Source organism: Prunus mume, linkage group LG5, assembly GCF_029339155.1.
Source record: "Prunus mume cultivar Tortuosa linkage group LG5, ASM2933915v1, whole genome shotgun sequence".
Classification (NCBI taxonomy): domain Eukaryota; kingdom Viridiplantae; phylum Streptophyta; class Magnoliopsida; order Rosales; family Rosaceae; genus Prunus; species Prunus mume.
Genome location: NC_142702.1, coordinates 1,742,904 through 1,767,306, shown reverse-complemented (window position 1 = coordinate 1,767,306; position 24,403 = coordinate 1,742,904). Strand labels below are relative to the sequence as shown.

The window sequence follows — 24,403 nt, the reverse complement described above, 5'->3', positions numbered from 1 at the left end:
TACAGTACTTATGCGGTGAAGCCCGTTATTACTCGATCAAAACATTTCACGCGGAGGGATGATTTTGGGTTTTCAAGCGCACTGACCCTTATAATACACACTTTATTCAGTGTTGGCATGTCTAATTCGTAGACTAAGTTTTAATGCTACAGTAGAGGAGAGTGTTATGTACAAGCACATGCCAAGATTGCATGTGTGCTTAAAGTAGGGGTGTGCATTCAAATCGGAAAACACAGTTGAATCAAACCGTGTTGGCTAAAAATGTCAAAATTGGACGGAAAAAAAAAAAAACGAACAAATCATACCAATTCTAATTCCAGCTTTATGTCAGTAAAAATCAAACTGAATTGAACTTGACCGGTGATATAATTTTTATTTTTATTTTTATTTATCCAACTACTTCAGCAGCCCAAGTAAAAAAAACCCATATTAATGATCCCACTTTTAAGTGGGCATGGCAGTTTATTTGGTAGTTGCACCTTCCTCCTAAGACTTAAACCTTCCTCTAGCTTTTCTATAACAAGAAATTACTTACAAATGTGTAAAGACAGAAAAGAGGTCTCACTCAGATCCCTAATTGTCTTAGATGTGTTGCTGCTATGGAAATTATTGAGCACCTGTTCAAAGACTGTCCTATTTCTATTGCTACCTGGAATACCATTGGCGTTGATATTGGGGATTTTGGCTCTCGCAACTTTGATGATAGGGGTTTTGCTTAATTTGAAGAGTAACAAGAAGGTAAATCATGGGCTGCCTTGGCATCTGATATTTACGTAATCACTATGGTTTATTTGGAAATGGATATGCAAAGGTGTTTTTGACCAAAATTTTACTATGCAAGCCTATCCAAGACAAATCATCTTCCAGTATGCTGACGAGTGGTATTCTGCCAGCAAACCAATTAAAGGATCCTCTAATCAAACTTTGACGCATCTATCTTGGCACAGTCCCAGTCCTGGAGTTTGTAAGATTAACTCAAATGGTAGTCGGAATAACACTACGGGTCATATTGGGGCTACATGTGTGTTAAGATATGCAACTGGTGCTTGGCTTAAGGGCTATTCTGTGAACTTGGGAATTGGCTCTGTCCTGGAGGCTGAACTGTGAGGTATTTTCTGGGGACTCTCCCTATATTGGGACTATGGGAACTGTGGAAGTGGAAAGTGATTCAAATGTTGCAGTGTCACTGCTTAATACTCTCACTATTCCTACCCAACCCCTGTTTAGCATCATTAATTGCTGCAAATTAAAAATGAGTGATGATTAGAATTGCTCAGTTAGACACATCTTTCATGAACAGAACTGTGCAGCTGATGCTTTGGCTGCCAAATTTTTTTATTTTAATCCAGGTCTGCATATCTTTGATGGGGGTGCCAGCTTGCATTATAGACATCCTGGTTGCTGATACAAGGGGAGACTCCAGGCCCCATCTCCTTTATTTTTAATTTCCTTTCTTGTTTTCCTGGGAGTTAGCCCCCTCTGTTACCAACCAAAAAAAAAAAAAACCCCCATATAAGTATTCTAACATCCCAAGTCCAGCTGCCCATTTTTGAGTTAAACAAAAAGTCTATGAGCACACATCTAACCCTAATATCCCAAATCACACGCCACTCTCTCCTTTCTCTTTCTTCTTCTTCCTCTTTCCTCCCTTGCTTTCTCTCTCTCTCTCTCTCTCTCTTTTCTTCCTCTTCTCGCTTTTCTTCCTCCTCTCTTCTTCTTTATTTCTCTCTTGCTAGTATAAGGGCCAGTTTGGGATTGTTGTCACTTAAAAAAAAAAAAAAAAGGTTTCTTCATCTATGCTTTGAAAATAATTAGTTGTAAAGTAAATGAGCTCCATGTTTGATAAACAATATTTTTAAAGTGGCATTAGTACAAAAGTAGTGCCAAAACTGTTTGGTAAATTTTAATATGAAATTGTTGTAACTGTGAATAATGACTAAAATAGACATGATGTTGAAAGTGTTATGCACTAATCATGTGGTGGTAGTTGTGGTGGTAGAGGTGGTGGTGAAAGAGATGTAGGTGAAGGTGGTGGTGGTGATGAAGGTGGAGGTGGTGGTTGTGGTAGTGGTAGTGATCGTGGTGGTGGTGATGATGGAGATGATGGAGGTTGTGGTGGCGGTGATGGTGTAGGTCGAGGAGGATGTGGTGGTGATGGTGGTAGAGGAGGAGGATGTGGTGGTGATGGTGGTGGTGGTAGTAGAGGTGATGAAGGTGGTGGATGTGGAGGTGGAGGTGGTGTCATTTTTAAAAATGAATGATGTATTTTGGGAATTAATTATAAAATAAAAAAAAAAGTCCCAAAGTGACTGTCACAACATGCTTAAACTCCAAAACATTTCACAAATTCTTTTTAAGATAACTTTCTTGTTTCTCAACCAAATCAAGTATCTAGTATATTGATTAATTTCATAATACTTAGAAATATCTACAACCTCTTTTGATTAACTTCAACATTCGTGCTTTTTAAAGAGATCTACACTCTCCCAAAATGGATGATTTTTACAAGTATTTTAAGGTCGTTTGATAGTCATTCCAGATTTCATTTGTGAAAAACTGAGAACATGAAACTTCTTTGGTAATTGTTTTCAGTTTTCAAACAAACGGAAAACTGTTTAAAAGTTGTTTGGTAATAGTTTTTTAGTTTTATATGGAACTTAGTAATGAAAATTTTCTTCTAGTCAAATTGTGAATTGTATGTCATAACTTTAATACGAATTATTAGGCTTAGGCAACTAAACCAAGTTGGACCGATAAGGTGACACTGGCCACCAAACCGACCTAATTAGTGTACACTTTCCAAAGGACGAGGCCTTAAACCACAACGATCGGTTCACCAAGAAACTAGTGTGGGTTGGTTTAGTTTCAGTGAGAATAAAGGTGGTGGCAACGATGGAGAGGACCATACGAAGAGAATGCGATAGAGGAGATGAGCATATATGGCCAAATTTGGCAATCCAATAGTGGCAAAGATGGGGTTGTGGGAGATAAGAGGAGAAGAGAGAGGAAAAGAGAGAGGAGAAAGGGAAAGAGATAAGAGATAGAGGAACCGAGCTATTTGAAGAGAGAGAAAAGTTAGATTTTTTTTTTTTTTGGCATATGCGGTGGACAACTTTTGTTAATGCGCGAAATTTGCACAACCAATTATAGTAGAGTGTTTGATCTTACTTGCAATGGCCAAGTAAGGGTGGGATTCCAACCACAATTCCTGCAAGAAAACAAGGAATGGTCACTAAAAAGCAATGGTGGAAGAGCCACCAACCACCCTTCGATGCCTAAATCAGTGTTTTCCTTAGGAGAGGTAAGAAAAGTATTGTACTTGGAATGGAGGAAGTTCATATTATCTTTTAGGTGGAAAAGTACGCCTATTTTATACTTGAGAGGATGGCTTCTCTTTTTGTGTTCTTTCGATGTGGGATTGAAGTTTCGTTAGTTATGTGGCACCTTTTGGGTGGTTGGTGAGTTACAGACTGACATGTGTTTCTCCCTTTGATGGAATTAAGTGTGAGTGGAATATTCATGGGTTGATTGGTCCTTTTCAACCAGCAACGCATGGAAGAAGCGCACGTGGGGCCTTATGGTCCACGTGTTGTCCCCTTGGAACCAATCGTCGCATGAGTGAGACGGGCATGGTTAGGCCCATTGTCCTAAGGACCTCCTTAGGCCCCTATTTAAAGTGGAATTTAACTATAATTTCAAGAGTAATAGAGCATTTGAGCGTGCAAATTATGCCCCTATTTCAATTACACTAAAAACAATTATTTAAAAAAGATTACCCTTATATTTTACTAGTAGAGTATTATGATAAGTTGTGAAATTGTGGGAAAACTCACTAAAAACATACGGAGATTGTGTTAGGGCCCGTTCGTTTATGTTTTCGAACCCCCTTTTCATTTTCTGGAAGAGAAAACGCCTCCAAAACGTGTTCGATAGTGCACTTAGCAAAATGTGGAAACAATTTACGAAAAATGTTTAAGATTTAAACATGAATACCACTCATATTGACCAACCGATAAAAAAACGACAACTTGGCAATAAAAACCAATAACAGTGGAATTCCACAGCAGTAGAAAGAGAGTGAACGCTTTGTGGTCAACCAGGGCACAGCCTGTGTGTGGTGTAAAATTAGTATTGCATTTCATTGCAGCTTCTACCTTGTGCTGTCAAAGAAAACATTTTAGGACTTTTTTGGCATCTGTAGTGATATACGAGAAAAGCAAAACCATATATAAAAGAACCCTTTGAAAACCAGTAGCAAGATCTCAAACAAATTATGTCTCCAATAAAACCATTTCTCACATTCCATTCCCATGGCAACACCCAAAAAGGTTGTTGCTTTGTCAGTGCCAACAAACATTTCATGGCGAAGGCCAAGAAGAAGAAATTATGGTGAAGGAAAAATTAACAAATTTGGTGCAAGGAAAAATACATGGATCCAGTTGGTTTGCCAGTAAAGGGAGGCATAGAAAAGAGAGACACAGGAAGAATACAAATATATGTACTGCATAAGAGAAAAAACCTCCTATGGTATCAGCGCCTTTTGCCTTCTCCAGCCTCTTTCAGCATTTCTCTCAAATATGCGTGGCTGCTTCATAGGAAAGGTTTCTCTCCAATCTGGGTGTTCAATCAGGTATTCCCACTGCCTGAAGAGGCGAAGAGGAAGTTAACATTATCCTTTTATTATGCATAGATTTCTCCGCAGGATTATCATAATAGTTGGAGCATCTGGAAATTAATCTTATTGTATGGAATGAACACTATCCGTTTGTTTAAGAAATACAAAGGTATGATGTCCTAAACTAGAAAAAGTAAATACTTCAATGCATCTAGTGTGATCAACTTGCTGTAGAGTTCTTAGTCATCCCCTTTATTCCTTTTCCTTTTATAATGTACAAATATCCTCGTTTTTTTTCTTTTCCTTTTGTGTGTGACCACTGAGAACTGTAAGACAGGTCTAATTTTGGTTGTGCATACCTTCTCATATTTTCAACAAAATCTGGGCCCTCAGCAGAAGGAGAAGTAGAACACCTAAGGAGGATTTCTGAATCAGAATAACCTTGTAGTGACAAGGAAATACGTAGTTGACATAGGGTCCTGCATTAATGGGAAATATTAGTGCAAAGCATAAATATAACGAGTAAATGAGCCTGGATATACTATAAACAATTACAAAATTAATGACTTAAAGAAAATTTGAAGTATATGTAAGGCTGAGGATTCTGGCATAGTTGAACACAGCTCTAAGAGTTTTCTGAGCAAATATATGTTGTGGAGAATTGAAGCTGAAGGCATAATCGATAATGTGAAACTCTTACCAGCAGCATGGAGCTATTTTGAATTGGTCAGTTTGAGTATCATATGTTTCCATTAACTTGCCTTTCCAACTGGAGTCCTCGTATGATGCAGAAACTCGAATTCTCCTGACAATTTCATCAGGACATCTTGAGGTTCTGTCAAAGGTGGCTGGAGTAATAGATCCGGTTGAAGTTCCTACCTGAAAAAAGTGTAAAAATTTGATTAAAGTGAAGGATATTATCTTAAGTGAAGATAAGGCTTACAATAAATTGATATGCAACTCATGAAGTTGAAGCCAACCATGAACCCATTGAAAATAGGGTATGCATTTCCCTCAAGATCCCTTCTAGTGTTATGCCCAAGAATGAAGAGAGTTCGGATGTGAAACTTTTCCTGTCTATTCCATAGAGTTTCAACAATTTTGGCACATAAAGGAAAGGAATAACGAGCCAACTTTTCCTGACTTTCTGATCTTGTGTTGCAGTTACCATGCTGCACACAAAGTTCAATGCATGTCAGCTTCAATTATTCTGTTTCTGAGTAGATAACTACATTTCTGGAAAATCAATAACAAAGTAGAGGATCCGGGGCCAAACATTAGGTGAAACATCTTCAAAGCCACCAACCAGATGCACCTGCATTGTGTAGATATGCAAAATTCCTTCATTTGTGCTATATTATACGGGGTCAATCATAAAATATACACATTTACGTAACAAATTATTTCAGGTATAAAAGAAAAATACATCAAACTCCATATCACTATTGTGGTCAACAAGGAGTGACAACATTTGGGAGAGACCAATGTCCACAATTTTTGGAGAATCCATATGAGCAACTGAGGTCCTGTAGTTTGAAAACTAAATGAGAAACAATAGTACTAGAGCACCAAAACTTTCCCAATTTTAGTCACCAAATGGCGTGGTAGATTGCATGATAATATCTTACTTGTACAATTAAATGAGATTTAGAATGGGTTCAATTATGAACATATGAAACACTACCACATCAATTTGAGTCCAAAATTTTGGGATTTGTTTTGGCGCCTGTAGCATTAATCAATGACAAAAGCAGAACCAAACATGAAAGAACTCTTTGAAAATCGGTAAGATCTTAAAACAAATTATCTCCAATAAAACCAATTCTTACATTCCATTTCCTGGATTCCGAATGGCAACACCGACACAGGTTGTTGCTTCATCAGTGCCAACAAACTTTTCATGGGGAAGACCGAGAAGAAGAAATTGAAGTTAGTGAAGGAATAATTAATAGTACTCTTGCTACTAAAAAAACCTTAATTGCCACAACAGTACTCAGTTAATGACAAGCAATAACATGAGAAAATCAATTAAAAATTGCATTCTTCTCTTAAAGGCTGCAAACATGATAGTTCACTTTCGGAGGAAGGGCAAACATATTGATTCAGTGGGTTTGCAAATATATTGATAGTTCTCTCTCTCTCTCTCTCTCTCCTGTATAAATGAAAATTTCATGCCATACATTCTCAAATGTTTGCCTCAGAGAATAAAGAAATATACATACATCCACCAATGCAGGATCAACAGTTGCATATTCTCTCTGGAATAGATAAACCCATTTACAAGGTGGTGTTTTCTCTGGACCTGACTCTTCAGGTACTGAGAATCTCCTCTCTGGGATAGCCTTGAACAAATTTGAGGCAGATACCAATGCAGGGTGTTCCATTAAAGCAGCCAGGATATCCCGTCCCTGTTCATAAATACAAGTTTTAAGGTATATTACATATGTATTACGTAAAAGTACAAAATATTTCTTCTGGCCGATGCGAAGCACAGGAATTTGTGCAACCCATTAATCTGTCAGAAGAAATCCACGATTCTGTTTCCGAAAAATATATATTGAAGTTCTAGAAACAATAATAACCAAATTAGAATGTATATCTACATATAACTAGAGAGAGAGAGAGAGAGAGAGTACCTGAGGCGAGGCAGAAGTGTCTGTGGAAAAGGGAAGGCCACCAACAATTATCATGTTTCAGGCACAAAATAAGCTTCTAATTTCACAGAGAGAGAGAGAGAGAGAGAGTTGCAGAGTTGAAGGAAGACTTGCTGGAGTCTTTCTTATTTAAAATCTAGGCTATTGTCCAATGAAATTGTCAAATGGAGAAAAAGAATCTATTGTCCAACGATACTTGGACTCAGGCTGGAAAGTCGTAGGCGCTAGTAGTTGTAGTCGTAGGCCAAATTGGGCTTTGCTTGTTTAGATCTTGGGCTTTGAGTTTTTCAGCCAACTCCCTTCGGTTCTGGGCTGTGTTTCATCCTTGTAGATTGATTTTTTTTTTTTTAATGACAAAAAAAAGAAAAAAATTAGGTTTTCAAATATTCGCTATAGATAAAGAAGCCTATTGACATGTGCCTGATCCAAATTCAAAAGGCTAGTAAAGGCTTTTTATCACAAAATATTCATGAGATTGGTGAAACTATTAGATTGTGTGTTTAAATTTTTTTTGTGTCAATCGTGATCCTCAATGTTAAAATATGAGTGCTCATGAATAGTCTATGTCGTGAGTTTTTGTTAAAAACTATGTAATTTGCTGATATAGTATATATATGGATGTTTTGTAAAATTTTCGAGTAACACAAAATTACCTTTGTGTTATAAAACTAAAGGGAAATTGTAGAGAGAAAAGAGAAAAGAAAGGTAATAGCTTAATCTTTTATAAGTACCTATTTATAGGGACCAAATTGATGTACAAGAATTTAAGGACTATTAATGTCATAAATAAAAATATAAAGAACAAAATATGATAATTTCACAAACCTCAAAGACTATTTGTGATAAAAAGCTTATTTATATTTAATCCCCAACGGTAAAATAGTCCATTGAGCAGCTTTTAATATTTGATTATATATGATATGAGTTTAACAAGGGCGGCAAGTGAGCCGTTGGATGAATCTGGCGGTACTAGTTTAATCAGGTGCTTAAGCTGGTAGGCGCGAGAAAAAAGGAATTTAACCTAAAATTTTAGTTTAATCACGTGTTAAATTGAAGCTGAGTTTAAAAACAGTTATAAAAAATTGGATATTTAAGCAACAAAAAAAGAAATATGATAAAGATAAATAAAGAGAGTTTGGGTGGGTGAGCAGTGGGAACTTTTCTTTAAGATTCAAAAATTAAAAACCAAAGCGCACCAAATTCCCAAAATTCCCCGCCACTGCCGCCATGGCCATAGATCCCAACCACACCACCACTACAGCCACTGCCGCCATGGCCACCACCACAGCCACCTCCACTGTCCCCACAACCACCACGAGACCTATAAGACCCATATCATCTTCTCCTGTTCCGCCTAATCTGTACCCAAGCCAAGCCCTCCCAATTCGAACCCAATCACCATCAGCATCACCAGTAGCAGCAGCAGCACATCACAATCAGGGGGTTCTTTACCCAGTGGCTTCTTCAGGCCGAGGCTTCATTCCCAGGCCCAGTTGGCCCGCCACTGCCGGAGGCGAACACACAGTCACTGTGGCCAACGCTGGAGGAGGAGGAGCTGGAGCTGCCTACCCATCTCGGCCCTTACTCAATTTCCCTCCTCAGCAGCCTATTTCACTGCAATTGATAAGACCCACCTACAACTTGGCACCATCTCCTCTTCCTCCTCCGATTAAGGGCCTTCCCCTTTCTTCAACTCCCGAGGTTTCTACTTTTCTGTTTTTTGTTGTTGCTTGTTGTGGTAAATTGGTAATGGGCAGTTGCGATTTTCACAAAACATTTACTTAATCTTTCATTCTCTGGACTCTGGTGTGATTTGCTTTGTTCAATTGTACATACGTATTTAGAGGTAGCCTTACAAAAGTTTGGTAATATGCTTTGAGTCAAGGAAGCCCCTTTCTAAGTGTGACTTTTCAGTTCATATACGTTGGACTAGTTTCATTACTGCACACATCTTTTATTGTTGGTTGAATTTATCAGGGGAAATAGAAGGTCAAATTGAGGTTGGGTACAATTTTCTTCTTTTTCTACCCATATATTTATGTATAACTTTTCTGTCTATAATTAAACACATGCTTTACTTTGAGCACTTTGAAGGATGCATTGCACATGGTGGTGCTTGAGACTCTTAAATAGAAGAAAGAATTAATGGTAGCAATGTAGAGTTTAGTTGTCCTTTTGCAAATGTTAGTCTATGCCTAGTGAAACTCCTCATGGAACATGCTTCTATGATTCTTGTCTTAAAAAGATGGTGTGTCTCTTGAACTGGTCAAGTTATTAGGCAATCATCTTACTATGTTTCTTTCTCATTTGATAGCACTACGTTGAATGTTGTTGATGACTAAGAAGTTAATGTGGTTATATAACCCCTAGTATTTTGTGGGCAGGGTGACTTTTGAGTAACCTGGTTGACCAAAATGGGTAAACTAGATAATGGATTTAATTTTGACATGAATATTATGCCAATCGGAACATAGGAACTTTTTGGCCATTGAATATTCTAAGCCAATCTGAATAAAGGATGTTTGCCTTTAGTTTTTTTCTGTGTCATTTTGTTTGCCTCAACATTATCATCTGAATGCAAGATTTGAAGGATTTATTCAGCATTTCTTCTTTCTGGTTTAGGTTGCTCCATCTTCAGTGCCTGACAGCAATGGTTTTAAAGACATCAGGTAATGTTGGATCTAGTGTAAATAGTTTTCTTTTATTTGTTTTGTTTATTTCTATTAGCAATAAGAATTCTTTTTCTTCGTATTTTTCACTGATGTAAATAGTTTTCTTGTTGTGTTTCTGTAGGGATAAAAGCAGAGATGATAACTTAGCTGTCATTAGAGGTCGAAAAGTAAGAAGCACTTTGCTTGCTGATTGTCTGTCCATTTATAAATGCATTTTAATATCTTTAAGTTAGTAAATGCTATTAAGACTTTCTATTGACTCTAAATTTATTTGCAAAGGATATTCTCTTGTTGATGTCAAAGATCTCCCTTGTTGGGAGTCATGTATACATTATATCTTTTTTCTAGTTTAAGTAATCATGTTGCATGGTTTTACTAACATATTTTTTCAGTACCTAATTTAATTTTCATTTTAGGTGTGGATTTTGGTAGGATTTGATAGTCCTTGCATTTCCCTGATCATTTGATAGGTTCATTCTATTAGGAGGAGCTGATAGCTAAAAGGGAAACATAATTAATGGGAAAAATGACTATCTCATGCTATAGAGAAAATATACTTTTTGGCACTGTTTTAGTTGTTTGTTGAAGGCTTTGTTCTTAAAGTTTATGATGGCTTTTTATGGAAATAAGCGCAGATGGCAGAAACAATCTGTACTGGGATTTAATTTCTTATTCAACTCTCTATTTAAAAGTTTTACATTTTTGTTTTTTTTCTTTCTTATTCTCAACTTTTTGATAATGGGCATTGTGGTTATGAATCAGCAACTGTGCTTGGTGAGTGTAGGGTGTATACAGATCAAGCACATAAAATAAATTATCTGTAGTAAGATGACTTAAGGAGTGGTACAGATAAATTCTTCCCCTTGCTAGGAGGGATTGGAATGAGTTGATGATAAACAGTAAAGTATTTAGGTGAGATTTGAGCTAAGGTCTGGCTGGAATAGAATCAGCATTATCTGGTTGTTAACATAGGGGAAGAAAACTGTCATTTTGTCTTTCCTTTAAATGTCCTTGAATGATAAGTAAGAGAAGAAAAATCTGATTTTTTTTTCTTCTTTCTTTTCCATTTGTTAAATTCCTTTCTTCCCTTTCCTTCATGTCAAGGAAGTTATTTAATCCCCCTTGCTGATGATAACATTCCTGGAGTTGTTCTTCATACTCACATGCACGGATATGGCTCTTGAAGGACCTCTTCTCTCTTTGTACAAAAATTAATTAGAAACTGCTGGCCTATCTTCCGTTATTGCCTCCCATGGACACCCTACACAATGTGATCGAACCCAATCCCCATCAATTGTATATTTATTCTGCCAAGTACATTAAATATAGTAATTATGGTGCATAATGATCTACATGCATTTATCACAGGAAGTTCTAATACTTGTGTCAGCAGAAATAATAGAGAAATAAAATGCAACCTGGATTATATCTTTTCTAAAATGAATCAATCGATCCTTGATGGAAACCTTTTTGATGTCTTGTAGATAACAATCAGAATGCAAATTAGGACTAGCCCTTAGTTCTTACACTTTTCTTGGTGTTAATTATTTTGAATTATGTATGCAGGTCAGAATGACAGATGGAGCTTCTCTATATGTTCATTGTCGGTCATGGTTGAGGAATGGAGTTCCTGAAGAATGTCAGGTTGGCATGAGATTTTTTTTTTCTGTAATAATTTGTACTTTGCTTTTATCCTAAGAATCCAGTATTTGATGATCTTCTGCAAGCCTAATTTGTGTTCAAATATAGCCTGAGTTGCTGTTAGAAGAGCTCAAATCTACAAATGCAACTTGATGTAGAATTTGTTAATTTGTTAATATTTCAAGAATGCAGACATAAGTTCCCTGAAATAATAGTTTTTTTTAATGCAATCTTTTGAATTCATACAGTCTAACACTTTGCTAACGCCTCCAGGATGAATTATTTGGTCATATGAAACAGTGAATATGTATAATATCACATCTTATTACTACTTAGAAGCTAATCTACTTATTCAAAGAAAATAAATGACTTAACAGATTCAATAGGACAAAATGCCTTATTGTAATACTAGTAGCTTCACATAATTACCATCAAAATGCTTCTTCTCAAAGAAATCGTCATTATCATCAAAATGCTATGGTCCTACTACAACTGAAAAAGAAGATGGCATTGTCAGCTATCTGTGGAAGGATTGAAGTATTTTTATGGCCTAAATGGTAAAACAATTGACAATAATGATGAATAACAATATTTTATATACTATCTTACCTCAACAAGCCTACTTTGCAATTGAGTCCTAATAATTGGCCCTTACTTACAAGAGAAGTCTTTGTCTTTCTTATATATTAATACAGTTTAATCTGGCAAACAAGTTAATTTTAGGTTGAAACTCATATAACTGAAAGTCTTTTATTTCAACTGTTTTAGAATGACTGCAAGACATATTCTTTGCCCAGCCCTATATGTTCCCCTTATTACACTATGTCTCAGTCCACAAAGATGACCCCTAATTGCTGCAGTTATTAGTCTTTGTTACATGCCAAGGGGTATACTTGATCAAAATAATAATAATAATAATTGGTAAACTCATTTTTGGGTTTATTGTACTAATTGAATTGGAAACTGCGAACCCAAATGATTGGAACTTTTATTTCCCTTGAGAGTATTACTATACAGATCCAATTTATTTCATTTCATTATTGACTTAAATGTTTAAAATATTAATTTCAATGTTGTGACATTTCTGTTACCTGCTGCATTATTATGCCTTATTTATTTTAGTTTATGACAATATTGGTTTCTGCTTAATCTCTTTGGGCTTTGGCTTTCCATTTAGAATTTAGAATGTGGGAACTGGCCTAATTTTTAGTCTTTTATCTTCTTCCTGTGTTTTTTTTATTTTTATTTTTATTTATTTATTTTTTTTTTATTTTTATCAATTTCCAGGTTTCTTTTTATTTATAATGCTTTGCCCTTAATGGTCTGTGAAAATATTGATTCTGTTGGCAGCCACAATATGGCGATACTGTAAGGTCTCTTCCAAAACCATCACCTATACCTATGGCAAGTGCTACTTTGCCAAAGAAGGAGGAAGGTGAACAAGAAAAAGAAGGAAAAAAAGATGATAATGAGGATGAGGTTGGTTTTTTATTATAATGATTACTATTTAGCAGTAATAGTAATTGTTTTGAACTGATATAAAGGCAAAAAAAAAATCAAGATTCATGACTTAAAAAGTTCGTTTGGTTCCAGCTACAAAGTGATGTGTATTGTATTTGCCTCCTTTAGGAGTATCTCATCTAGGTCATATCAGTGTCATGTAATCAAGATACTTCTTGACCCAAAACAATGTATACTTCCACAGACAGGAAGCATCAAATAGAAAAATAAATTAGTTTCAAAATGATAATATGAGTGCCTTTTGCAGTGTCAACATCCACATATAAACTGGTACACTACTGTCCCTAAAAGTGGACAAGAATTAAGCATACTATCTATAATATAAGGGCACAAATATCTCTGGATGAATTTCGTGTGCCAAAAAACTTATAAGAATTTTGTTGCTCCTTTAGGCATTTGTCTTCATGAACCATTAAAATGATGCTGAAGGATGGTTTACCAAACTTTGTCATGTGTTCAACCTTGAGTCGATTTTCTGAATCTTGTTTTGTGGATTTGAGAAAATTCCATAAAAATTATGAACAAAGTGATTTATATGTTGCTACAAATTTAGGACAAAAAATGAATTAAGATTCTGAAATGATATGCGAAGTTGCTCATTTTTTTTAGTAATCACTTAAATTATCAGTCCAAGGCTGTTTTGTTTTTGGTAATCAGAACTAATAACCATTCTTCATGATTAATCTTAATAAATTCATCAAGCATCCTTTTTCTGGATAGGTTCTGAAGGTCTAGTTTTAACTAGTACTTTTGAGTGTGTTAAATTCTGGGTATTTTGTACTCTGAAGATAATCTGTTGTGATCTTGTAATGCAAGTCCTTCACTCTGTGGGAAACCAATTGTATGCTACAGAGTTTTCAAGTTTCAAAAGATAATATACAACATATGTTGGTATCTAGATAAAACATGCATGCATTGGTTGTATGTGTTTTTGAGTTTAAGAGAAATTAGAGAAAGAAAATAGGTACATAGATAAAAGCACACTTTGTATGAATGCATGGATATTTTGTCAAATTGGAGGATTATAGGTTTTTCTGTTACCTCCAACCCCCAGGCGGGCTATGGGTCTGCTTTATTGGTGTTCAGAGAAACTTGATTCTACTTGTACTGCTTTTACCTTTATTTGGTTGACCTTTTGACCCAGGATAGTTTTACTCAAGGATGAAAATGTTGGCTGTGCATATAGTATCAGCCCTCCAATTAAAAGATATATCAATTTCGTTTTTGGTATAGGGGCATATCGATGTTGTTGGTGTCAATTGGAGTAGAATGATTATTAGATTAATTGGATATTTAGTTTGTTTGATGGCTGAGTTAGTAGATGGGTATTCAATTAAGGTTTAGTTTGGTTCATATTTTACTTAATTAGAGGGTTTTTTAATTCTTTAATTTTTTATAATTTGCATCTTCTTCCTTCTATTACCTTCAAAAGTTGTGAAAATTTTCTGGGTTTTAGGCTGATATTGGGAAATATCAGAATTATCATCAAATATCAGTGTCATCCGGGAAATCCTCAGAAAACATCGCCAATATGGGGGGAAGAAATACACTTACTCCCCAATATCGGTGTAGACACTGAAAATCCGACATATCAGCCAATATTTTCATCCTTGGTTTTACTGTGGAATGGGTTTAATCCAGCAAGTTTTAAATTTAAAGGGCATTGAAATTAAAAGTTGAAGCTTATATATTTTTGCATCTGTTCTTTCCTATACCAAATGATGAGATCTTTATCTCTTATGAAGAGAAAAAGAAGTTATTAGATCTTTTGCAAGTTGAGTATCCTTGTTCTTGCTTTCAGGATGAGGAGTACATTCAACGTTCATCACCACATGATCTGTTAAAAAGACATGTCAAACGTGCCAGAAAAGTTCGAGCACGGTGAGTTTCTCACACCTTCAGGTTCTTACACATACTGAGGCGGCTTTTCCTTTGTTACAGATAATCGTTTTAAGGCTTGATGAGGCTGATTTATATACATAAAATTTACACCTTAGTTGAATTTGGTGGCTTTAGTGATGCTTGTGACAAGAAATCTTAAAGGAATTATCCGCTATATTGTGAGATTAAATTCTAACGCTTGCACTTGGACCATAAAAATAATGTGGGAGGGTCAATTTGCACTTGATTTATGTCATCCAGTTTTTTCTGTTAAAGGAAGATGTTGATTGCGAAAAACATATTCGAGAAGTGAATTCTGTTGCCTCCAGACTGATTTAATGGGTTCATCTAGGTTGGCCTTAAGGGTGGAGGAAATGGAGTGTTTAATTTGAAATGTTAGGTTGCCAAAATAAAAAAAGACGTGTTAGGTTTTAGCATGTGTCTGCAAGTTCTCATTAAATGTCACACATGCACCATTTTTGTTATGCAAAGTTTCAAAATGTATTGTAACTTAATTGTTCATCTGCCTTAATCAACAATTCAAGAAAGATGGTATCATTCACTGTTAAAGATGGTATCATTCCCTCTTTGGATAAAGAAAAGTCTATATTTGAGATGTGCTGCTTTCCAAAAAAGTTGGGATTACTCTTTCTGCAGATAAAGCTTGCATAGGTTGACTTGATGTTTTGCTTATAGGTTAAGAGAAGAACGCTTAGGGCGAATTGCAAGGTACAAGTCTAGGCTTGCTCTTCTCCTTCCTCCTTTGGTAGAACAGTTCAGAAATGATCTAGCTGCTGGAAACTGACCCAAGATTACTCTATCAGACGTCATTAACATTTAGCACCTTCAAGGATTTTCACGCCAAATTAGTAGGTTCATTTTTAGTTATTTCCAACTTTGATGGCAGAATTGGTAAATTCATATCCAATCAAGTTCACTGTATAAATTGTCTTGATCTGTTTTATGGATAGTTGTACATTTGTCGCGCTTTGCTGTAATGGTCACGTCATTGTGTCACCATGAAACAGATTACAAAATGTTAGTATAGACCTGCCCAGCCCAGGGTAGATGTTAGGAGAAGTGGCAACTGAGTGAGGTACATTTTTTTCCCCTGCCTTTGGTTGTAAGTTGAGTGTTGTGAATTCTTACGGCACCAAATAGTTCAGTTGAGACAGATTATTGTGAAAATTCTTTCAGATTCAGTTTTCATAGAATTTCTTTATCAGAGGATGTAATGAACTGATGAGCTTTAGACTTGTAAGGCATATTGTCATATTTTTCGAATACTTTGTTTCATTGTAAACGATTATGATATTAATTTTGGCTGGAGATTTGTGTTTGGTAAGATACAGAGTCACCAACTGATATGAGCTAGAGCATCTACTTCAATGATTAGTCCTATCTTTCACTCTTCGGTTTATGCTTTCTTGTGTCTCTGAATTCTCATCAGATCAGAGGAAATTTTTAAATTTTAAACTAGCCAAATTTTGTCAAATTAAACTGAATATATTATAGAGCAAAACTAGGGATGGTAACACCAAATTCGGCACCGACCCGTTAACTATTTTATTTAAACTTTTTTCCTTAATAAAATAAAATAATTAAAATTTGTAAGTTAGTACATGTAAAGTGCAATAATGCATATAATAAGGCAAACTTGAAAGTGAATTGGTTGAAAAGTTGACAGTCTCATTCACAATCATTCACAACCACATTCATAATCCTAACCCAATCTTACTATAATCTTTTGAAATGTCTAAAAAGTGTTAGTGTATTTCGCGAATTTTCCTATCATAGAACAAGATTAGTTCCTTTTCTTTTCTCGTACGTAATTCTTTTTGGAACCAATCCTATGGATGTCATATATCAGTGGGAATTGCACTTTGTATACAGGTGTTTGTTTAGGTCAAGTGGTTAATTTCTTTCTGCCTTATAATTTCCATTATTTTCCGATAAGGATTTGGAGATGGGTCCATGGTCGGTCTCATATTTTAATCATGATTGTCCTCTCGCAATCCTACACCACGTGGATGGCCTCCCACAACATGCACGTCTCGCAGAGGTCAATATTGAATTGTGGAAAATGCAAGGAAGATAAACTTTAGATATCATATTTCTAGTATAATATGGGACTAATTGTATTGGTGGGCTCCATCTCTATTAGAGATATGGTACACAAGTTGGTATTTAAAGTTAGTCTTCCTAGCATGACTTTTGAATTATATATCAAATTAATTACACTAAAAATAAATCTTTCGGATTATGCATGATAAGTCCAATATTTTATCCAAAGCTTGTGGTGAGGTTTTCTCCCAGTCATTAACGTTCCGCAACCATCCCATCCTTAAATTGTCCTAGTTCTAGCAATATGTAAAGAGATTGTGTTAGATGTGAGCGTGTGGAGAGAGCAATCAATGTAATCTGGGTTGAGCCCTCTAGGAATTGGCTCTAGAAATCTCTAAAATTTGTAGGAATCTTCGTGAAATCTATTTAGGGAAGATCAATTGTCAAGAACTCGTGGGTAGAACTTTCACTTAAAAATTGACTTGCAAGGAAAGAGTGTCCAAAACTCTTAAACGACTCTAGAACATGCTATTGTTCCAATTCATGTGGAATCTTGAGTCCTGACAGATTGACGAATATTTTATTCAGGCTTCGCTTGTATCTTTGTGGTGAGCAAGTGTCATTCATTCATTACGACTCCCAAGCTTTTGAGCAAATGAAACATGGGAAACAACAAAATTTGCTACCTCGCAACAAACTTCAGTTTTTAAACTTTCTTCATCTCTTTTTCTATATAAAAGATATTGGGGGATTTGAACATAAAATTTAAGGTGCATAGGTAATTACTCTTAATCACTTGAGTTATAAACCCTTTATTTTTCCATATGACTTAATGATAAGGGAATTTCTGAAACACTCGTACCCTCTAACATTTTCTAACTGGACATATATATAAGTAGAGGGCCCCCACTAGATGTTGGCATCACACACATGTAAATAATTAGCTGTGTAATCAACATGATATTGAGTAAGGCTTTTGCTTTGGATATCATTCAATGGCTTGAGCTAATGTGTTTTTAATTAAATATGCTCCTCAGGTTTTACGTGTGGTATTAGAGCAAGTCATAATACAACTAAAGACCAAGTTGGTAAATACTAAAATCAACTACTAGAAACCCTAGCATGTTTTCAGGTTTTTCTTTTCAATTTCTTGCTGGTGGTTTCGGTATCATGATGAATTAGGGCTGTTCACATAAGCTATAATTTCTCCGAATTGGTATGAGGATAAATTATCCTATGTCGTGACCTATTTCTCTTCAGCATATGTAAATTGCTTGAGTATGTTCACTCACTCCTAATTCCTAAACTTCATGGACATTCATAGCATAGATAGCTCCCTCACGGTATCTCACTCACATGACATGTTGAGCATTGGTGTGTATTGGGGCCCACTTTAAGGGACAAACATTCATCAATATGGCGTTCCTGTCCCTACTTACCAAAAACCCTATTGTCTTCTCTCTTGACTTGTCCCCACAATTTTCTTTAGGGTGGAAACACTCACCAACTACTACTTTCCATGAAAGAAGTATGATATCCAATCCCACGCCCACGCCCACGCCTCCTCATCAAATCAAACGGCCCTTGGAAATTTTCAATGCATCGAATGAAATCGTCAAAATTCCCAAAAGACGCCCCTCATGTCCCTACAGCCTGCCCCTTGCTTTCATTCAAAGCATGCTTCAAGCCTTCAACCTCGGCCAATCAATAAACTCAACAACCCTTTGATTCATTCATTCAACCAAAAATCTTACCAATTAACAAAACAGAAGAAGATTGAAAAAGAGGACGATGGTTATAGGACCATTAGCTTGTAGAAGTTCTCTGAATCACGGTTTGACACGTGTGTAAAAATAATTCATCAAAAACAAAAAAAGAAAAACTGTAGAAGTTCTTGCTTATAGAGAAATGAGAGAAGTATTTTTCTTCTTGATCCTATAAATAATTTGTTCTTTTTTCCTCTCTGGTTCTATCAGACGGATGGGGCTTTGAGCAAGGGGAAAAGACAAAAAAGAAAATCCAATTCCATAAATCCCACAATATGAATAAAAAGCTATTGATCATTTCCCTAATACTTTTGTCTACATATGTACACGCACACCCACCAAATTAATCAAATTTAATGTAACCCAGTTTGGAAGGAAGCTGTAAATATTAAATAAATATGTCACAAAATGTGATCATGAAGCTGCAGAAGAGTGGTGGGATTGGGGTTGACAAAATGGATAGAATCTTGGGAAGCCATCTGCTTCTGCTTGGGCTTTTGTAGTAGTTTTGTTGTTGTTGGTGGTGGTGTTGGTGGTGGCTATGCGCTCACAGGAAGGGCACATGGTGAGGGTTGTGGCTGGTGATTGCATGTAGAATGGGTTAGAATGATGATGAGTCTTCAAAGCCCTCAACTCCTGTAGCTCTTTGTGTAGCCTTCTGTTCTCTTCCGTTAGTGTTTCACAGCATCTCTTCAGAAACTCACAGTCAACCTCCGTTTGCTTCAGCTTCGTCCTGCAGTTACATCATCATTCATCATCACTATCATCATCATTTAGAGATTATTAATATATTTTTATTTTTTTGTAAAAAAAAAGAGAAAGATAAAGCCTTACTTTTATCATCAAGAATAACATAATCTTGCTAGGAATTAATATATAATATATATGTATATATATACCTTGCTCTTCTATTCTGGAACCAAACTTCTACTTGTCTTGGACGAAGATTAAGCTGTTTTGCCAGTGCTAGCTTTTGCTTCTGCCAACATTGTAATATCATAAATAAAATTAAATACTATATATATATATATATATATATTTGTATGGATATTGTTTTTGTGTGGTCCAGATTCACATAAAGACACATAATATACTTTTGTGTAAGGATACTTACAGGGTTGAGAGTGTGGTGTTCTTTGAAGCTTTCTTCAAGAAAAGCAGACTGTTCTTTAGAGAGCCTGAGCTTCTTCCTGGTGTTGATGCCATTGATGTCATCCTCATCACTTGCTCTAGAATTAGATTGCCTTTCTCCCTCATCCCCTTCTGCTTCTGGAGAGTGACTCCTCTTTCCTCCACTGCCCCTGTAATTGCTGCTGTATAACCCTATATCCATCTGAAACGACGACGCACCACTGTTTGTCGGCGACGATGACACCGCCGCCACTTCCTCCACTCTGTTCACGTTTTCTGATGAGCCCCCTCCTCCTCCTCCTCCTCCTCCTACTATCCCAACCCAATTATTACCCAGAAAAATAATTAAAAATTGTCACAAATTAAATTAACTAAAATTGTGAAAAAGAAAGAAAAAAAACATACACATACACACAAGATCATACTTGTAAAGGTGGGATTGTATTGGAGTCTCTCACCGTTTTGATCGGAAGGAGTGGGCCAAGGGAAGCCATGGCTGCTGCTTCTGGGGGCTACAGGAGTGTGGGGGAGAAGATCAAGTTGGACTGGTACATCTGATTTGGAACCACAAGCAGCACTAAACCTACTTCGATCATCATCATTTTGATGATCATTTGTATCAAGTTGTTGATCTGCTTCTCTAGGACTAGTACTCGTGCTGCTGTCACAGCTTGGACCGATTGATAAGCTCATGCAAAACCCTGTCTTTTTGGAGGCGGCCATGATGACCCGATCATCACGAGGCTTCTCTGATGATGATGATGAGACTAACCCAAATGGCTCTGCAGGAGCTTGCACATCTCCCAAGCTCAAACAGAGCTCCATCTTTCATGTAAAGAAGAGGAAGGAGGAAGAGGAAGAGAGCTTCTCCAGCTTCAATGGGGTTTGGTTTGGTTTGGAAGTTTGGACTGATTATTGATTAAAAAGCAAAGATCTCCTGGAAAAGAGTCTTTTTTATAGAGAGAGGAATGGGAGACTATAAATTGCATCTGTCAAACCATACAACCGCAGACCCAACAGTCACCTTTTCTTATTCGTTTTATTTCTTGAAACTTTTTTTTTTTTTTTTTTTGTTTAAAAAAAAAACAGTACAATAATAATAATAATTGGGGTGGAGGTTGTGGGAAACCAGTTTGACCGACAAACCTTACTGAGGTTGACAAACACACGTGAAAGCCAATTTTTATTAGTGAACTGTGAAGGAGAAGGAAAAAGCAAGAAGCTCATAAAGCAAAGCAAAGCAGGAGAGAAGACGAGACTTTTGTTCAAGATTTTGCGAATCCTCAATCCTCAATCCTCAATCCTCAGTCAGTCAATCGCTTTGGTGACCTGGTCCCTACGATCCCTTCTTATCCAAGGAAGGCGCGTGATCATTTCACTAGTCAATCACATTGGGCCTACTCTTTTGATTTCTCCTTATGCTGCCCACTGAAACTCAGGTAATTACACGGAGGTGGTGAAGAAATGTTCCATATTGGAAAATTAAGTGACTTAGAATGGACAATTTTTTTTTCTTTGATCAAACTTAGAATGGACTTTATTAGAAGTCGGGCTATTCTTCTCATTATCAATTGAATTTAGGATAGAACCTCAACTTTTAAAAGTTATCGTGTTACACCAAAACTCTTTTGGGATAAAATATCATCATGGATAAGTAGTTAAGTTAAGAAGAAAAAAAAAAAAAATACTAGTTCAAGGTATATTTCCAACAACTGATGTGATGTGGCGTCATTTAAAACTATTTCTACACCTCTAGCTAGTAGCTTGTGGCAAGAAAATAACAATTTTCCTCACCAAACCAAGACCCGCTCTTAATTGGGCGAGGACGTTCGCATTTGCAGGATCCAAACTGCCACAACGTCATCTTCTTCTTCTTCCTCGGGGTAGAGGAAAGTTCTCTACGAGAGGTTTGTAGACTTCTAATTTTCAAACTAACTTTGAATATATGTTATATAAAGATTAATAGTTAATAATTTTGCATGTGGACTTTAACGGTTGGATTGAAAGTCAAGTTAATCAGATTGGTTTGAATATTTGAAGGCGAGGAAATACAGTGATAAATATATATATATATATATATATATATACACACACACATACATTATATAGCAAGACATTGTCGAAAGAAACATGTCATTGATTATGTATCATGATGAAAAAAAATCCAGAATCATGATTAAAGGCTATAAATTGGGAAAATCAATACGCGTTCTAAAAAGAAAGTTGCGTTTATTTAAAGATATTCTACTTAAACTTGGTGCTTTGTTCATAATGTGTAATGATCATAGGATGTCACTCATGCACATCACGTACTTTAAGCAAAGTGGCTGACAAAATTAGCTACACATAAAATAATAATCATCTCGCAAAGCACTCTCGTGCTCATGCATGTTGGTTTCTGATGGAATTATAGTGTGAAAAACATTCATGATCGCGATCACCTTGAATTGTCCAATGTGTGCCTCTTCATTTGTTTTTGTTTGATTCAATTTAAGATTAATTATACTCTTTTTCCTTTTCAAGTTAACTTTATGTCTTATAATTACGTTTGCTAATGTTGCTAACTTAGGAAGATTAATATGTTGTCTCAATATTATAAAGAGAAATGCTAGCAAGACTCGTTGTTATCGCGGCACGTTTTTTGTGTAAAATTGATCAAGCTTAACATTAACTCGTAAGACAAAATCGATTAGCATTTTTCTATAAATAAAAAACCAGTACGCACAATTTATCAGCTGATGAAAATATTTACATTGACGAGAGAGCAAGCAAGAGGCGGTAAGAGTAATTAGAAATATTTTGTTCCGGGTGTAATCGACAGTTAATGGATTCTGGAAGGATTGAGGTGAAGGCACAATGAAGACCGCTGACTTCTGGCATCCAACCAACCAACCAACCAACCAACTAAACATAACGCACTCTTCTTCTTTCCCTCCCTGTTGAGGGAACATGGAGACATAAAACGGAGACGTGTAAGCATATTGCTGGCTCCATCATCATCTGATCAGATGAGAAGCTTAAAAAGTTTGAACCGTTTCATTTGGTTAGTTGGAAAATTAAACATGTTTGGTTTCAATTCATTTAACAGAGATGAAGATGAATAAAAAGATTTGGATTAGCACGAGAGAGAGAGAGAGAGAGAGAGAGAGAGAGAGAGAGAGAGATGAAAAAGAAAAAGATTTGAGTATTAATTGGGCGGGCGGGCAGGCAAGCAGCACATGTCAAATCAAATCCATTAGATTTTCCAACTTTTTTGCGTCTCCAAGAAATCCTGCTGGGCTGCTACACTGCTTTGCTGCCCCAATAAAAATCAAATAATTGCTTCTTCTTTTGTTTGTTTGTAAGAAAACCAAATAATTGTTGTATCATCAGTATCACAATATTTCCAGAAATGGGAATGCTAGCAATCTTCCCGTCTTATATAAAGTCGGTTCATTAAATATGGAGGTCCTGTGCAAAGAAAGCTGATGAGGCCCTATATATATATAAGTAAATTAACAATTTTTCAAATTTTAAAATTCATAAATCATAAATTAAACCAAAATTAGAACCCACAAATATAATCAAAATCATCATTCGTCTATTTTCACATACTCACATTCATTCAATTTTCTTTTACATATAAAAAATCTACATATACCCACAAATATAATATAATGTTGGGCTTTTAAAAACATTTGGAGACTCCTAAATTTTGGGGGTCCTGTGCCGTCGCACGGTTCGCACATGCCATGGGCCGACTCTATCTTATAGATATTCTCTCTTCTCTTTGTAACATATGTCACTTTTCTTTCACTTAAACCAATGTTTTTAATTATAGAAAAATATTAATCGTGTTTCTATGTTTGCCCTTGATAAACCAATCCAATTCTCGTATTTCTTTTATCAACGTGGAAAATACAAAAACTAATTCTTGATAAAACAAAAATTAGACCCAAAAAAAGAGAACAACCAACCACGCCCGCAAACCCCTTCCTCCCCGCCGCCGGAAACACCTTCTTTTCTCCCTCTCTTTCCCATATTAGATATGGATCCAGATCAAACAAAATAAATTATTTAGACTTAAAAAGCAATTCATGAACTTTCTAATAACTTAAGACTTAAAAAGCAATTATATATGTTGAAGGGATGAGAACATACGACATCTTTTGCTCTTAAAATGTGTTTGCCAATAATGCCAAACTGTACCAAATTGAAGGAAATCTGATACGTTCTTTCTACCTCCAATTACATATTTGGGGTCATAGGGTTATGTGAGAGAGATCCATATCTGGTGTGGAACACAGAGAGAGAGAGAGAGAGAGAGAGAGGAGAGCTTTGCTGGCGGCAAGGAGGAGAGGGGTTGTTGCCGCCGGCGTGGGGTGGAAGACGAGGTTGGATGTGGAACTTTGGTGGCTGTTCACTTTCTGCGTTCATTACTTCTTTTTGTTTCAGCGTTCGGAACTTTAATTTTATTTA

At 36.1% G+C, this 24,403-nt stretch overlaps 3 protein-coding genes across 6 annotated transcripts; 1 reads left to right on the top strand and 2 right to left on the bottom strand.

Moving 5' to 3' along the window:
- Nucleotides 1–4,271: 4,271 nt before the first annotated feature.
- Nucleotides 4,272–7,416, bottom strand: LOC103343900 (protein N-terminal asparagine amidohydrolase family protein). The gene is made up of 9 exons (XM_008247540.3): nt 7,252–7,416; nt 6,838–7,023; nt 6,445–6,509; nt 6,042–6,141; nt 5,892–5,930; nt 5,596–5,787; nt 5,316–5,494; nt 4,975–5,094; nt 4,272–4,643 (listed from the first exon to the last, which is right to left on the bottom strand). Exons 1-9 carry the CDS (start codon nt 7,303–7,305, stop codon nt 4,523–4,525), a joined length of 1,056 nt encoding a protein of 351 aa, XP_008245762.2. The 5' UTR covers nt 7,306–7,416; the 3' UTR covers nt 4,272–4,522.
- Nucleotides 7,417–8,403: 987 nt separating this feature from the next.
- Nucleotides 8,404–16,329, top strand: LOC103343901 (proline-rich family protein). The gene is made up of 7 exons (XM_089051522.1): nt 8,404–8,970; nt 9,892–9,938; nt 10,063–10,108; nt 11,508–11,585; nt 12,933–13,061; nt 14,905–14,984; nt 15,681–16,329. The coding sequence occupies exons 1-7, from the start codon at nt 8,497–8,499 to the stop codon at nt 15,787–15,789; spliced, it is 963 nt and encodes a 320-aa protein (XP_088907648.1). The 5' UTR covers nt 8,404–8,496; the 3' UTR covers nt 15,790–16,329.
- Nucleotides 16,330–19,090: 2,761 nt separating this feature from the next.
- Nucleotides 19,091–20,993, bottom strand: LOC103343899 (homeobox-leucine zipper protein HAT14-like). 4 transcript variants are annotated; one of them, XM_016797199.2, is made up of 4 exons: nt 20,371–20,993; nt 19,929–20,257; nt 19,714–19,793; nt 19,091–19,547 (listed from the first exon to the last, which is right to left on the bottom strand). In XM_016797199.2, exons 1-4 carry the CDS (start codon nt 20,768–20,770, stop codon nt 19,229–19,231), a joined length of 1,128 nt encoding a protein of 375 aa, XP_016652685.2. In that variant the 5' UTR covers nt 20,771–20,993; the 3' UTR covers nt 19,091–19,228. The 4 variants fall into 4 exon arrangements, with proteins under 4 accessions (XP_016652685.2, XP_088909490.1, XP_088909491.1 ...); XM_089053364.1 differs by having other exon boundaries at nt 19,929–20,254; XM_089053365.1 differs by having other exon boundaries at nt 19,929–20,254; nt 20,404–20,990.
- Nucleotides 20,994–24,403: the final 3,410 nt, after the last annotated feature.

What these genes read in the sequence shown, in the direction of transcription:
- LOC103343900 (XM_008247540.3), bottom strand. Translation starts at nt 7,305, where the DNA reads ATGATAATTGTTGGTGGCCTTCCCTTTTCCACAGACACTTCTGCCTCG. An exon ending in TTGAAGATGTTTCACCTAAT is followed by an intron (nt 5,788 to 5,891) that starts GTTTGGCCCCGG and finishes CTTTGTGTGCAG; the next exon opens with CATGGTAACTGCAACACAAG. An exon ending in AAAATAGCTCCATGCTGCTG is followed by an intron (nt 5,095 to 5,315) that starts GTAAGAGTTTCA and finishes CCATTAATGCAG; the next exon opens with GACCCTATGTCAACTACGTA.
- LOC103343901 (XM_089051522.1), top strand. Translation starts at nt 8,497, where the DNA reads ATGGCCATAGATCCCAACCACACCACCACTACAGCCACTGCCGCCATG. An exon ending in GAGTTCCTGAAGAATGTCAG is followed by an intron (nt 11,586 to 12,932) that starts GTTGGCATGAGA and finishes TTCTGTTGGCAG; the next exon opens with CCACAATATGGCGATACTGT. An exon ending in GCCAGAAAAGTTCGAGCACG is followed by an intron (nt 14,985 to 15,680) that starts GTGAGTTTCTCA and finishes TTTTGCTTATAG; the next exon opens with GTTAAGAGAAGAACGCTTAG.
- LOC103343899 (XM_016797199.2), bottom strand. Translation starts at nt 20,770, where the DNA reads ATGGAGCTCTGTTTGAGCTTGGGAGATGTGCAAGCTCCTGCAGAGCCA. An exon ending in ATACAATCCCACCTTTACAA is followed by an intron (nt 20,258 to 20,370) that starts GTATGATCTTGT and finishes GGGTTGGGATAG; the next exon opens with TAGGAGGAGGAGGAGGAGGA. An exon ending in AACACCACACTCTCAACCCT is followed by an intron (nt 19,794 to 19,928) that starts GTAAGTATCCTT and finishes CAATGTTGGCAG; the next exon opens with AAGCAAAAGCTAGCACTGGC.